Below are 16120 nucleotides of genomic sequence, written 5' to 3'. Positions count from 1 at the left end.
TTGAAAGCTCTACTGAGGCCTTGAATGTTGTAGCATTCATCAAACAACTTTTGAGCAAGAGTCGTATAACGCTCTTTGAAATCTTCGTGGAAAGAGCATGCTCGATTGTACCTCAAAAGGTGTGAAATGTAGACACAAAGGGCTTGATCTGTTGGAATATTGCTCAACATAAAGGGAAAATGACTATTGGAAAGTTGAATTCATCCCTCCTGTCATGCAGTCTTTGTGGAGTTTTTTTCACTCTGAATCGTTATGCACTTTTCTAAATATAAAACAGACGAGGCTGTCTCACTGGTCTCCTTTATTTCTAGTTCGGGTGGTAAATCAGTGGAAGGGAATAGGCTGTGATGGTTATTGAATGATATCAGATCAGCAATATTCCTGCAGCTTGAGTTAAGAAGCCTAGAAGTGTGGAATGTGATGAGATAACAACGTTTCGAGTCGGACGGTGGGCGTTTCTAGAGTCTCGTGTGAGTGTGTTGGTGCTTTCAACAGTATGTCAGGCGTGTCAGCTTGATGTGGGAGGCAACCAAAGTGATGCAGGCGTCAGACGTTTACCACTTTGAAGAAACGGGCATGGTGGTGTCAAACCAAGAAACGAGTAAAACGGTATTCGAACCTCAACCATAGTTTTCTTACACGCAAAAGGGATTATGGATCTCGATGCTTTACCTGATGTGTCGAAACCAGATGATCCAAAATAAATGCCGCCTGATCATGAATGACTTTGTGAAGATATAACAAACTGAAAGTTGGAAGCTGATTGGAGCGCTTCGCACACGCAAGTAGGCTGCGCCACACATATAACCTTTAGACTGGGACCACACCGGAGCACCCTTCACAGACGCAATCTGTTTTTGACGTTGACGCTATCAGCGGCCTTGGGAAACCATATCAGCAAGTTCACAATAACAAGAAGACTGCATGCTACCGGAATTAGACCCTATAGGCTTCATCGTGTGATGTCATTGACTTTCCAACTACGTTGCCGTCTACGTTGGGCTTAATTACTGGTAGCCGTGCGACGTTGGAAAAGAGGTGACCTGGCACAGGATGATGTTTTCAGACGACAGTCGGTTTCGAGAGACGTCAGAAACGCAGTTGCTCGACGCATATTGCTGTGTGTTTGCAAGTGGCGGACATTATGACCAAATGAAAACATATATGGTTGTTTAAAGGGCATGTTGGCAGTACATCGGTATAGAGTCGTGCGACCATTGTCCTCTGCCGTATAAGAACAATCACAGAACAACAACAGGCATAACTAAATCAGAATCATTCGGGATTCCATTTACAACCAGAACGTCCACATTTTACCAAGGAATGCACTTATCACCTATTTCGTGGCATTCTTTTGGAATGCTGGACCAAGCAATAACTGAAGTATGACACCGCCTCTTTGGCGTCGTCAGAAGATGTGCAATGTTGATGCACGGAAAGATTATGCAAGATTCTGATGTCAATATCATCGACTCAATTTAATGGGCAGTGAGTTTTTGTCAGTTTTGGTACCGATGACTGATATACTTCATACGTGTTTCCCATTCTGTCGCTTTCGCAGCATTGACACTAAAGAAATGTATTTCGGGGGGATAATGGATTTAATGGAAATACATTTAGAACGAACTAGTTGGCCTTTTTCATTTATAAGCAGTCAAACATGGCGTGTAGTTTCTTTCATATCAGTATTTGTGCCAAGCTAAAAAAAAAATGAATGCCAACAATTATTGATTTCATGGCTTTACAATTATAACAATTACCGTATACAACTAACCATTTGTCCAGGCATACTAAGGTAGTTTGATGTGCATTAGGGTCGAACGCAAATTCACATCCCATCTTGTCTTAATGAAGTTTCTTTTACAAACCTCTGTAATTCCTTATAGAGATTGATTACAACCAATGGCATGAAAGTAAATGCCATTTCACCAAGAACCCAAAATTTGCATGGCACTTGAAATTTCAAATTTCGATATTAAAAAAAATATATATTTGGAAAGCCTACGCTTTCTTACACCTCTTTAAAGAAAAGAGAGGCTTGAGTTATTTGCTTATTAAATATCACAATATGACAAATAAGACCATGGTCAAATATGTTTTGTCCTTTGAGTATATGCGCAATCTGTGCACACCAAGGGATCTCCCAAACAGATTACTCTTGGAATATCTAATAGGAATAGGAAACTCATCTTGGACATGTTCACTTAGATTTCATAACCAATGCATATTGCCATTTATTAAGTTTGTGTATTTTTGTGAGAAACGTCTTTGAAATGTGTGAAAAAAAACCTACAAATTATAAGATGACACATAATGTGGTTGTATGTCATTAATGATCGCCTGCGTGTCTCCAGCATGTCGCAAAGACCTACTCTTTAAGATCCCGAGATTACCAGGGCTTTCGAATGATTTAAGAATCCATATGTTAGGATATGATACTTTAATGGAATGATTCAGACAACAACTTAAGGCTTCAAAGAAGTATGTCCCAAGACATTAATGTTCCTAAGAGCATTGACAAATTACTAACATAATCCGTAATTCCTTGCGAAAAGCGATGAAATAATTATTCTCAAGTTCAAATCCTTCTGGATCGTGGTCTGAATCCTGAAGCCGGCGTTTGCTACTTGAAATTTGTATTTCCAGGCGTCGATGATGTAATATTCCAAACGTATAAAGTCACGTAACATTCTTACAACAGTTTCAATACATTTCTACAAGATTAACTGAGAAACCGCCTACGATCAAATTTGAGGTAAACGTTTATTACAATTTACATTAATTACCCCTATTGCCATTCCCACTTAAATAAGGGTTCATTTAGTAAAGCATCATTAAATGATGAAAGTACAAATTTACAATTCTTGTTCATTTGGAGTTCTTTTCGATACAGGAAAAGAGCTCTCTGGCAAGCATTAACCTGTTATGTGCAAAGATACTTTAAAAATAACTTTAAGGGGAACGCCATGATTGCTAGAATAAAATTACTTTCATCGCGGAAAGAATCGCTCGTCTCTATATCGTAAATAAAGTCAATAACCATCGAGTGTGAGGAAAGTTTCAACGCGTGTCTCGTTCATGACGCCCGTTACTGGAAACGCTCTGTGGAGGTTTGGGTAATCAGTTTACACTAAAAACAATGACGTCAGAATTAATGGCGCGCAGGGCGTCTTTAGCGTTAAATTAAACATATTTGAAAGTCGTCAAAGGATCTAAGCGAAATATTTCTCCATCACAGTATGCAAAAAACATCTAGTTCACAGAAAAGCACCAGTTCCGGCCATGCCCTTTGAATCATTCAGCATTAGCGTTTAAACGCAAACTGAGTTAACAAAATATTTGCGTGCGAATGTTTGAAGAACATAATCTCCACAGGCATGTTTATATCCAACATCAAGACAGATCAGCAATGATTTGTGACAAAGACGAGATGAGAAAAAGGTAGTCTCTGTTTAATGTGATCATAGTGGCTATTGACAGAAAACATATTGTTTAACCATCATTCTCGTACGATCAAACAGTCAACAGCAAAACATCGAGGTAGCTATCGAATAAGATTGACGCTGGTTAATATGGCACCATGTTTTTTCGTTTCGCATGTAATTGGCTGCCCTTCATTGCTGCCCTTTGCATAACAGCATCCGTTTTGCATGGCAAACACGATGTGATCACGTAATAAAGCTTGATGAAGACATTTCTGATACATTTCACAACCTTCAGTCCTAAAGTGCAAATCAAGTGTCATTGCACATTGCAGGTTCGCTTTCTCCTTGGTAGAAATATCCGCAGTGGCCAAGTTACTCGTTTAATATAGACATCAAATAATTAAACCGAAAGCGATCTTTTTTCACAGATATTTTATGTAACTACTATGTGTTATCAGCATGCAATATTAAGCTCCCATCTAACCAACGATGGCTCAGACATGTGCATCAGCCGCTTCCCGTTTGTTTTGGGTACGTTTTGTCGACCTTTACACAACAATTCCATGCTTATTTCTACTTCCCTGGCAATCGTATTGCTTGCAAATTGTTAAGAAACGCGTGAACATGTCTACTCCCGCATGACAGTTTCAATATGCCTGCAATTCTTAAACATTATCAACCGGTTTCTTTTATATCTGGCATCTATGCTTTCAAAGCAACTGATCAAACATGCTCGTGCATGTCTCATTATATTCCCTATCAATCTTATGTGCTTAGTGTTATTATAATATAACGCAACTCGTCTTTGAAGCACTGTTTCGTCACAAAGTATGAAACGATACCGATGAATATCGATGGAACCATAGTTCATACCGTTGTGTTATGATTAAAGTGATTAAGTGTATATTTCAGAAATAAAAAATATTTTTAATAGATTCGAACAAGTAACATTCCCATAACCATCTTCCTATGTCGATATGCAAAAAAGAGGTTATTCTAGAGAACTTTGAAAATGTGATCCAAGTAAACAGATAGATAATCAAAGGGTCTTCAATAACGAGGTCGAGACTTAATGTTGACATCGTGATATCTTTGTTTCGTGGAAATGAGACTTATTTTGTCCTATGTCATAACTATTTGTAATTTCCATATATCGTCACCAACAGCCGCCGTAAAATAACTTTTAGGAATAGCAGGCTATATGATGCCAATTAGACGAAAAGTTATATGTGCGTGATCAGTGAAGGTGGTGCTTTAATGGCACTTGAAGCCACAAGAAAAGCTATATTGAATTCAACACATTTGTCGGCAATGTGTGTATCTCAGTGAAATACATATTGAAAAACCTATTCAGTGTGAAAAGCATTTTGGTGTGAGATAGAGGCGATTGGTCGGGCGATTGTTTTGGACGTATCATGAATTTATCCTTGTCGAAACAGGTTCTGAAGAGTTTAAAACTGTTCTTTCAAGATTCTGTAGAGTAATGAGATTACGTAATGATTATAATCATTTTACTGGAATCCACAGTGGCACGTATTGCGTTCCGGACACGTGTCATCAATCTGTGATCGTGGGTTCGAATCCCTGTTCGACATTATTATGTTTCAAGGTTTGTCAGCATCAGAAACGTGCTCGTAGGTTTAACAAAATAGGTAAACTTCTAAGACCACTATCACTTAGAGCATTCCTCCCATATCAAGCTGCCACGTCGTGATAATAACTGAAACTGTTCAAAGCGGCATTAAACCCAACAAGCTCACTTACTCACTCATTTTTGTGACAAGGATTCCAACAAGAATACCGTTACCCTTAATTTCCATGGACATGTTCAACGATGTAAACATATCCAAAAATGTGTTTTGATATTAACAATTTCCATATTCACCATAATATTCGTTGTCCTTTAATTGTTAGCTTTCGACCGATACAAACTCGTCGCGGCCGTCAGTAGACAGCTGTGTAAGAGTTTTGCTAACGCTGGTAAGGGACTGTGATTATTCCCCGAACAATTTAATCTTGGCGCCAACACTGCTTCTGAATCGTATATCTAATTATTTAACTGCTTTCCCCTGAGGTTAGTAGTCCGCTTCTGTGTTGGAAATATCAATGTATTCTGTAATCAGTACACGGTGACAATGAAAAATATAAATGGTTTAACTTAGAAGAGAAAATGGCTTTTCCAGTAATCATGTGCGAGTTCTGGTGAAGAAGAAAGTTGGAAACTACCTACATCTATATGGTGTAATTGATAAACATATGTAAAGGTCTGTAAAACTGCGTATGTTCGTGAAGTTAATAGTATACCTAAGAGGAACAAAATGAGGTGAGGTGGGGTTAAATGGGGTTTAAGATTATTGAACTTATATATTGACGTGCATGCACGTGTGTGTATGTAGCTGCTTGTACTAGTCCGAACTAATGCCGATGTTTATGCTAGCCCACTGAGATACCATGCCAAAGTTTAACATGGATACCCAGCTCAGACACAGTATCCTGACTCAGTCCCAATTAAGCCCCTTAACACCAGGCAGGTAAACAACAAGTACCATATTTTAACGTCTTTTGGTATGACGCGTCTGGAACTAAATGAACACACAGAGGATAACATATGATTCTTCTCAATGTGGTACGCAGGTAATGCACTTTTGTATTGAAGAACTTGTATTTTACATGGACTCAGCCACAAAACAAAGAAATATCAGTAGACACAATACTGCATACATGTGACCCGTGAAGATCCGGGTTATAATAGATCTTCGTCAACCCATGCTTGTCGTAAGAGGACATGAATCTTGGTTGATGCATGTCATCGTATCCCAATTGCGTGGATCGGTGCTCATGATATCAAGTACTGGATTGTCTGCTCCAGGCTCGATTATTTATTGACCGCCGTCAAAAAGCTAGAATATTTGCTGAGTGCAGCGTTAAGCTACAGACAAACAAAAACATACGTGTATTGTTGGTTACCGCTGCGTAGGCTTTCCATTGGTTAGATGTAGTTTACGCATTATCTGTTTTTTTTCTAAAGAAAATATAAACGTCGATTGTCTGTGCCAATATACGATTCCAAAGACAAGTCGCTGGCTAATCTTTTTTGACTTTGTGATCCTTTGTACATATTTTCAAAAGAAATATTCCAAGTCTGCCAAACATAATCTACATCACCAAATATTTCATATCCCTCGAGGTAACAAATTCGGACATTATACATCATTACAAATGTTGCTATTCTCAGGTGCCTTCAGGCTCTTCACTGTTCCTTGGACACAAAGCAAACGGTTTTTCTTTGAACATGGTAAGAAAATTTCAGGCTGTACTTACCATCACAACAAATGACGGAGAAGCCAGCAATATGGCGGCTAGCCACACGAGAATTAGCGCGACCTTGGTGTTGCGTGTTGTGCAGAGGGATTTTGATGTCAATGGATGAGCAATCACAAAATACCTGAAATATAAAAGATTTAGAACATAATGAATGATATGTTTTCATCAAGACAAATTCTGAACTCAGGACATCACCCGACACTTTTCTCTGTACACTTTACATGATTATCGAACTACAATGTAATGAAAATGTAAGTGAAAATGTAATGACAAACAAAAAGTCTGTGATATGATATCTGGTTTACAATAAACGTTGCCATTCATTTTTTGGTACGTGTATATATTTTAATATTGGATGGATGGGAGTGTGTGCTGCAATCCGATTGGATGGAAAACGATTGTTAAGTGGGAGTGCATCCCGGAAATGTTCGGGCTTTCCACTGCATATTTCTAAAAAAATAATCAAGCCACTCTTGACTTATGAAAAACACAGAAGCAGTCGACGCTAAATCGAAGCACAGTTAAAATATATTCTGAACTGTAGTCTTAATTTCTTGTTACGGATAAAGGTGGCGAATGAGAGGTATGATTAATGTAGGAATGTTACCACCATTCTGTTATAAGCAGATTGACTTAGAACGAACGTTGTACTAATGGGTAAAATGGGCAGTCTTAGATCTGTACGACCTCATGAGACGTCAGGGCGCGAAGTTTGAAAAAGCGACAACCCTTCGCCACAAGCATAGAGCATAGATTGGCTCCTCGCACATCGAATTTTTTAATAGTACCCGCAAATCTGAACACTTAATGTTTATCTTCTACGTTATATCACTCCAAAATATATTTGTCGTTAACCTGGTTAATTTGTCAATCCGGGTGATTTTAACTCTAAACGGTACCCTGCGATTTAACAAGGTTTCACTTTAGCCATAGGAAAGAAATCAGCTTATACAACCACATCAAACGAGACAATTTTGCAAATATGCATAGTTATATACACACTTACGACAATGTATAGTAACTAAGATTGATTATATCTATTGAAAATATGTTTCCATGCCATTATTAGCTTTTGAACAAGCCCAACGTGGGAATTCCAGGGTATAATTATAAAAAATGCCAAGTTCCCCATGTGTCGTCTGAGAACTCACTAAATTGCGGATTCTTTATGATTATTCAGTGTTTTCTAAAGAATGTGAAGTTTTGTTCGTGCTATCATCCACTGGTTGTCTTATCCAGTTTAGATTATTTACAGACAGTGCTTACAATTGAGCGTAAAAAACCTAAATCACTTCCAAAAAATCTCTCATCAGCGTAATTGATTTAACTGTTGTTAAGTCTATTTGAATAACAGCAACATTTGTTTTGTTGTTGTGGAAAAACACAATTTCACGTTTCAAAACAATACAGCTATGTATTTGTATTACTTGAGAACCTTGCTGGAAAGTGGGAACTATTCTATAAGGTGTATTTACTGGGACACCTCACTAGAATGGGTGCACTCTTCCACGAGGTGTGCTTTTGCACCATGTGTTACTTTCGTACCTTCTTGGAATGTGTGAACTACTAGTATTCTATAAGGTGTGTTCTTTGTACCATGTATCAATCGAGTGCCTTGCTGGAATGGGTTAATTATTCCATAAGGCGTGGTTTGGTACCTTGTTGTACTAGGGTAACTTGCTGATGGTGTGGACTAGTCTGTGATGGGTGTTTTGGGAACCCCTTGCTGAAATATGGGCTAATCTATGAAGCGTGTTTTAGGTACGATGTATTACTGGGGTTCGTTGCTGGAATGTGTGGTATATGCGATAGGGCGTGTCTACTGTACCATGTATGACTTGGGGGTTGCACAGAATCATAGGCGTGAAATATATGTACATGGTTAATATTACAGTGCATGAACGTGTGGTCTATTCTAGAAGGTATAGATACCCGTATTACCCGGGTGTGCTTGGTATGTAAATGGTAAATGAATGTGTGAGGTGAAGCTGGAAAAGGTTGAACGGATAAAAACTGTGATATTTTAACATATTTTTATTTTTAATGAGAGAGTATTAATGAAATTAATGATATGTTATTTGTATGTTTTAATTGGACTCTCATAACCCAAACTGGGTGGCTCTTGAACATCATTGTGAAATGTAAACAAGTAAAAGTATATGCTTTGTACAAGTGTTGAGACCTGAATAAATAAACACACACACACTCTCTCTCCCTCTCTCCCTCTCTTCTTTCCGTCTCTCGCTCCATCTTTCTCTTTATATGAATTCTGTCTCTCGTCTGTCTCTCTCTCTCCTCTCTCCCCCCCCCCCCCCTCCCTCCCTCTCTCTCCCCCTCTCTCTTTCTCTCGTTCTGGTTACCTCACCGAAGAGAATCCTAAAGTGGCGAATGACCGATAGACGTGAAACTGAACTTGGATTCATGGGCTGCGTTTTGCACTACTGTTGCGAAATGTGTCGTCATATATCAATTATAATTGGACACATACACATTACATACAGTGATAACCCCGTTAGTTGGGAAACCCGGACAATTACCGCTTGGAACACCCACATATATACAAAGGGAATAGTACCATTTCGTTGATTCGTTAATTCAGAATTGTTTTAGACAGGACGATTTGATTGGAAATTGTGCTGTCCAGATTAACGGATTTTCCATGTACACAAATGGCAATGCAACATGGGAGTATTGAAAGTCTGTATTATTGTTCTATCATCTGTGTATGTATTTATATTTAGCGATATTTATTTTCAAACCCTCCATATAATCACGAATAACGACAATTTGCCGTCAACACGGGAGGGTCAAATGGACTGTATTCTCACCACGTCAATGTTGTTTAGCTTCTCGGTATGATATCCCCTCGACCACCGGTGCTTTCATGACATAAACATATCGGATTGTGGATATGTAGCTTCAGATACGACCAAACGTACCCACAGGATTTTATAATTATCAATTATATATTCTATCACCATAGTTCATGGTAATGGTAGACTCTAGGAATGCAGGCTTGAGCCAATGATTGATAATTTTATATAGCTTGGTCACAATATATCTTCATAGCATCAACGACTTAATAAGCCATACAGCATACAACGTATCGCCTTAACACATGACAATATATTTTGTCATTTCAACAGAGTTAACCTGAATTAAACAAACGTTAAAAACGTAACGTCGACCAGATAAACATGAAGGTGACATTGTTCACCTTAGGCACAAGTATTCTGATCGTATTGCAGATCATGTGACTCACGACGCACCAGAGCCTTGAATCAACTTGCTGATTAAATTGCGCATAACACTACTTATGTAATACCTTCATAGTCGTCACGATACAGCGGGCACCGGAACAGATTCTACGACCGTTAAATCAAGGACATAGTTTTCTCTCAAGTAATTATTGGATGAAGACATTTGAAATGTGTCATGTAATAAGTTAAAATAGGCAGGATGACCAGTATATAATCTCATACCTATCGTGCTGTTATGTATTTTGGATTTGCAAAAAGTGATGGATTTTGGACCAAAGCTTCAACTCCTCTAATGATAAAATAATCTTCAGAAAATAGAGGCACAGGTAGCTAGGTCGTCTAAGGTGCCGCCATTCCCTGTACATAGTTGCGTCCCTTGAACACTCTAGAAACATATGACTGTCGGTTCGAGTCCATGTTCGCCCAGATTATGTTTCTAGATTTGTCAGCACGATACCCGTGGTAAACGGCTGCATCATTTCCTGCTTTCTCTCACCTTAAGCAACACCCCGTGATATAACTGGAATACTGGAAAAACGGCGTTAAACCCAACTCACTCACTTTATCTTCTATTCGAAAGCAAACTTCTTTACAATTTTACAAAAAAGGAGAATATTTTTGTGTGTTATTGTACATCTCTTGCTTAAAATTATTATATGAATCGACAAAATCAATTAATTATACGTATTTATTTGCTTGCATGGGTACGCCGTCGGCACATTATTCGATCATGGCAGTTCAGTATACTCGAGGTGTGTTAGACATTGTATTTAACTTAATGTTGCCGATATGAGATGCAGTGTTCGTTAACCACGGTCTGTGTGATCAATGACACCTTTGTTTATTGTTGTGCCGCGTACTCGCTGCACTCAGTGGTTAATATTCGGAAACATTGTTAATACACAGCTCACCGGTATTGCCTGTAGGATAAATCGTATGGTATTTCACAACCCCCTGGGCAATATAATCCATATAATCCGTTCAAATTAAGAGTTAGACTGGTAACGTTTCATTGATATTATACATGTATGTGTAAACCACGGGCTTAAAAACCCGATTTTAACGATGTTCTTAAAAGATTATCATTGATCACTTCGACATCAAAACTCTACGATTGTTCACACTCACATCACTGAACAGACATAAGTACTAAGGAAGCGGCGACTTCGCCAAACGGGTCGAAACAATCCTCGTTTATCCATTTAAAAAATCTCCATTCTATTTTGAGATATATCCCATCCATTCGCCAGCATATCTTCGTTTCGAAAGTGACGTCATCGCTCCTATCTGAAACCCTAACTAAGGCTTGAATGCTGTATTTCTGATCAAACTGTTGAACAAGAGTCGCATGATGCTCTTTGAAATCTTCGTTGAAAGAGCATGCTGAGCAGGACATTTTCAACCACTTGAAAAGCATTTGATACGATGTAGTTTCAGTGATAGCAAATTACTTTTTCATTTTCATCACCCTGTACCTTCTGCGTTTATGGAACAAGGTTGAACAGAATCGTGTTCGTGATCAGTTCATGTTATCCGAAATTAACTACCTGTATATATAGTAAATATTAACGTTTATTCTACTATTTGAGAAATATTCCCATCTGATAGGCCAATCAGCGGTATCAAATCACATAACTACCTCTGATTGAAACACATGATTTGACGACCGCATCACTTCGGAAGATGATATTGATGGGAAACTACTACATTCTCAGTAAATGGTCGGTAGTCATTGGTAAATAATTTTTTAATTTGACGTTTACACGATATACGGCTTTTCCATTGGACGAGAGGTCGGTCACATGACCGCGAAATTGACGTTCATAAGTGTATGAACGACACAATTTGACGTTCATACGTTTTTCACGAGACCGTGTTCTTGAAATGACGTAAACACTGACGGACTACTTCCTCATTCCTGGGGAAACCCCTGGGAATTCCCTAGCACGAAAACATACATAAACATTATTTCTGATCATTTAGAACCTTTAATCTTGGTCTCAGCATTTCAGTATACATTGAGAAACGTAAGAGAACTTGACTGCATGATTGTTCACGAATTTCCTCGCTACGGCCCATCCTAATGAACAAACGAAAAAATGCACATCCAAACTATCGTCAGTATCGACTCGATCTGTGTCTAGGCTGACAGTGACCGTCTCCAGCAATCTACGAATTTACCTTGGTGTCTGTTTGACGTATCTTTAATCACCTTTCAATAATCGGTCATTTGATCAATGATGACTAACACATGTAACCGCCACAGGTTCATTAACAACTTTCGGAAATCCTCCCGTCACGTTTATTATGTCGGCCATTTTGACGTCTTGTACTTGATGTAAATGTATTACGACGCGCTGTTATTGTGGCTGACTTACTGAGGTAGTTCATTACAGACATTTCTCATCTAATGGGGATATTGTATGAACACATGTGTTGCGTAAGATGTTTCTGAAGAGCAAGTTCTGCATTCATACGCTCATGTCACCTCTCTTTTGGGGGAACTATTTTATTCCGCGATATAGCTGGTTGTTGTTTGGCTGTCAGTGTAAACATGAAGTCACACGTACTAAAAAAAATTGTGATCTTGGCTTACATCTTTTGAGGTAAGAAATTGTGATAAAAAATTATAAGAATTGACTTTCACTTTGTGTGAGTTCATTGGAGTATGAACCTCCATAGAGTGAGGGCCAAACTGTATGAACGTCGGAGCTTGCGACTCTTAATTAATTAATTATATGTACAATTACAATTAAGGATTATGAAATGCGGATTTGCGGTAACTACAATATTCAAAGTATGTATTGCAATACATTTTGTGGAGAAAACAGGATAGAAATCGACTGAAAGAGTGTGTTCTTTCTTTCTTATTGACAGCAGAATCTCTGCACTTGTACACAACAGACTTAATTCGAAAATACCGTATCGTGTTTAGTTTCAACAAAATCATTAAATGCGCCAACGTGTCATTGGATTTGTACATTGAAAACACAGTACGTCTGTTACACCTGTGGGATTCGAGGTCACATATGGTACAATGTTCGAATAACATTACAGGCTTCCCCAGCCGTGATATCGTTGAACTTGGAATACTGCTAAAAGCGGCGTAAAACAATACTACTCACTCATGGGAGAATTCATGTTTAGAGTCGACGACACATGACAACTGAATGCACATTAGTTAACCAGGCTAATCACAACTCTGACTTTGAGACGTGAATACGTGAGCAGACGTGTTCATCTTTGGCGAGAGCTTGAACCTTAAAAGAAAGTCAGGTTCAATCCAGTAACCCCTTATTTGCTGAAGATTAATTATAGATTTATCCGTATTTTGAGACTAGCGAGTGCTGATGTAACACCATAATTTGCAGCACCATCGTCTTTAACAATACATCAAGCCAGATGAGTTTCAAATAAAGGTTCTTCTCGTGTATGGATTAGGTGAGTGAGTGAGTGAGTTTGGTTTTACGCCGCTTTTTTCAATATTCCAGCAATATCACGGCGGGGGACACCAGAAATGGGCTTCACACATTGTACCCATGTCGGGAATCGAACCCGGGTCTTCGGCGTGACGAGCGAACGCTTTAACCACTAGGCTACCCGACCGCCCCGTATGGATTAGGAATACAGTTAATATTTGCTGGTCAGATGTGCACACAACCAAAGCGCTCTGCCAGAAGTAATTGATGGTTGCAGATTCCATAGTAACATAACCGGATTTAGGAAGTTCAAAATCATACAACGTAAATATTTTTCTTTAATCTTTTAGATAAAGTTCTTGTGAATATATGCCAGGCATTTACATTAACATCACAGAACGGCGAAATGACCTATTACATATAATACGCATATAACAAGTTAATTGGAATGTCGAAAGGGAGAATATTGACTTGGGATAATATATGAGGTATTTTGCTCTCTAATATTACCACAGCAGTGTCAGTGTTTATTGATCGTGACTAACACATCATGATTCATTTGTGATATTCGGTGTGAAGAACACAGAAGGAAATCTCGCTTTGTTGTGGGTATACTTGTGGACAAAAATAGTGGAACACATGACACTATTGTTAACTGTTTTGTTCGATTATAACGATTTATTGTGACAAGGTATATGTTGGTTATGTGAAGACCCATTCTTCCCGTTAAGCCCTTTCTCTTATTGCTAGTGATTAGTTATGAAGGCCACGTGTGAATTACAGTGTGTAATAGTCCTCCCCAACAGCAACATGTGCTTTGTCGTAGGAGGCGACATGATGGCTGGTGGTCAGACATGGTGACTTGGTTGATTTCGCGTCATTTTACCCCGACGGCGTGGATCGTCTAGTATGGTCAGGACTAAATTTTTTTATTTTATTGTATGGTCTCTGGTATGGTCCTGACGGTCCAACCCAATTGTCAGACGTGCCAATCATCTGAACGGTCAGAGAAGTGTGACCAGTATCACTGCCTTGTCTTACCTACTTAACTTATGAGCATCTTCCAACTGTGAGCAGAGGTATATACTCGTAAGGTGATACAGATTAACCAGATTATTATTGTTTTTTTAGTTGTGTTTGTGCCTGGCTGCTTGTGTTCTATAAACAAATATTTTAAGTAGTAATTTCAATGATATAGAACATGGGTCTCAGTGTATGTTAATGTAACCTTTCGACCTTTGATTTCCCCTTTTGCTTTGCATCAAATGAATTGAATGTTAGAAAGAATAAGAAAGAAAAAGAAAGCGATATAACCATTAACTTCTCCATAACTTGAGTAAAATCCCTCATGTAGTATATCACAGGAAGTCTAAGTCCTCTTAAACACTTAAAGCGGCAACAACAGGTGAGGTATCACCATGGCTGGGATAAGCAATGTTGAGTTCATTGATAGGGTCACTTACTCCAAGACCTTGGCCTAGCTACAAGGAAGGTCCCCAGGTGCCGAGTTGGATAGGGATCCAGTTGGACAATTGATAAGGCTGGGTTGATCGATAATATGATAATATGAGCAATAATATGACTCTGTCATCTTCTGTTTTTCTTCCTTCACATATTGTTTTGCATCAGTTAATTGGTTTAACGCTGTTCTGAGTGTGTGTGTGTGTGTGTGTGTGTGTGTGTGTGTGTGTGCGTGTGTGCGTGTGCGTGCGTGTAATTCTTATTGAACAGGTGAGGTGGTGAAATGGGGTTTAGCGTCGCGTCCAAGATTATTGCACTTATATAGCGACGTGCATGTACGTGTGTGTGTTTGTGTGGCTGCTTGTACTAGTCCGGGTTGATGCCGATTTATAGTGCCAGCTCACTGAGATACCATACCGCAGTTTAACATGAATACCCCTCTCAGACACAGTATACAGACTCCGAGCCGACCAGTCCTTGTTTTAGCTCCTTAATGCCGAGCGCCAGACAGGGTAACAACAAGTACCATCTTTTAACGTCTTTTGGTATGACGCGGTCGGGGATCCGAACCCCGGACCTTCCGCTCTCCGGGCGGACGCTCTACCATTAGACCACGGAGGCGGTCCTGATTGAACAGAGCTCGTGTCAGAATTCCTTTGCAAGAACATGACACGTACACGAAGATAACAGTTTCCTCAATTTTTATGTCATATATAGAGAGAAGCAGCATGTTCTGTGTAGAGAACCGGGTCGCGAGGCTAACAGTGTGCACATGACATCATCAAAGTTAGCATTTCACGTCATTATCTATTGTGGCGTCTGCGTTAAGCCAACAAACCCGTATGGGTCATGAAATCATTATTGCACGAATACTTCGTATGGATTTGTACAAAGCTTAACTCTCTCACTCTTGATCATAAATATGAACAATAGCAGTGTTAACCACATCATTAACGTGAAGTTAAAACGTGCGAGCTTACCATGAACGTTTATTCTACACTACTAAACAAACGTAAGAAAAGAACCGTGTCACTTCTTTTTTTCCTGTGATTTAGTATTGTTTCCAATAGAATCTACAGATAATCGATAGGTTAATTGGTAAAAAACAGTGCATGTTATGCTTTGGGTAGAACCATCTGCCGCTAACATTATGTCAAGCTCTCAAAACAGTGTACGTTAAACAAAGAAATTTCAACCATCAGTCACTTTGATCATTGCCTCAAAGGCGTCA

General features: G+C 39.0%; 1 protein-coding gene across 1 annotated transcript in view; it reads right to left on the bottom strand.

Moving 5' to 3' along the window:
- The window catches only part of LOC124119877 (QRFP-like peptide receptor), a 68250-nt gene that overhangs the window by 41413 nt on the left and 10717 nt on the right, over nucleotides 1–16120 (bottom strand). Inside the window, exon 2 of the mRNA XM_046482540.2 lies at nucleotides 6747–6870. Within this exon, the coding sequence (XP_046338496.1) occupies nucleotides 6747–6870 (124 nt within the window). The remainder of the gene's footprint in view (nucleotides 1–6746; nucleotides 6871–16120) is intronic.

The sequence above is a fragment of the Haliotis rufescens genome, unplaced genomic scaffold (genome assembly GCF_023055435.1).
Source record: "Haliotis rufescens isolate VD_foot unplaced genomic scaffold, xgHalRufe1.0.p SCAF_2, whole genome shotgun sequence".
Lineage (NCBI taxonomy): Eukaryota > Metazoa > Mollusca > Gastropoda > Lepetellida > Haliotidae > Haliotis > Haliotis rufescens.
This window is presented reverse-complemented; position numbering and strand designations above follow the sequence as displayed.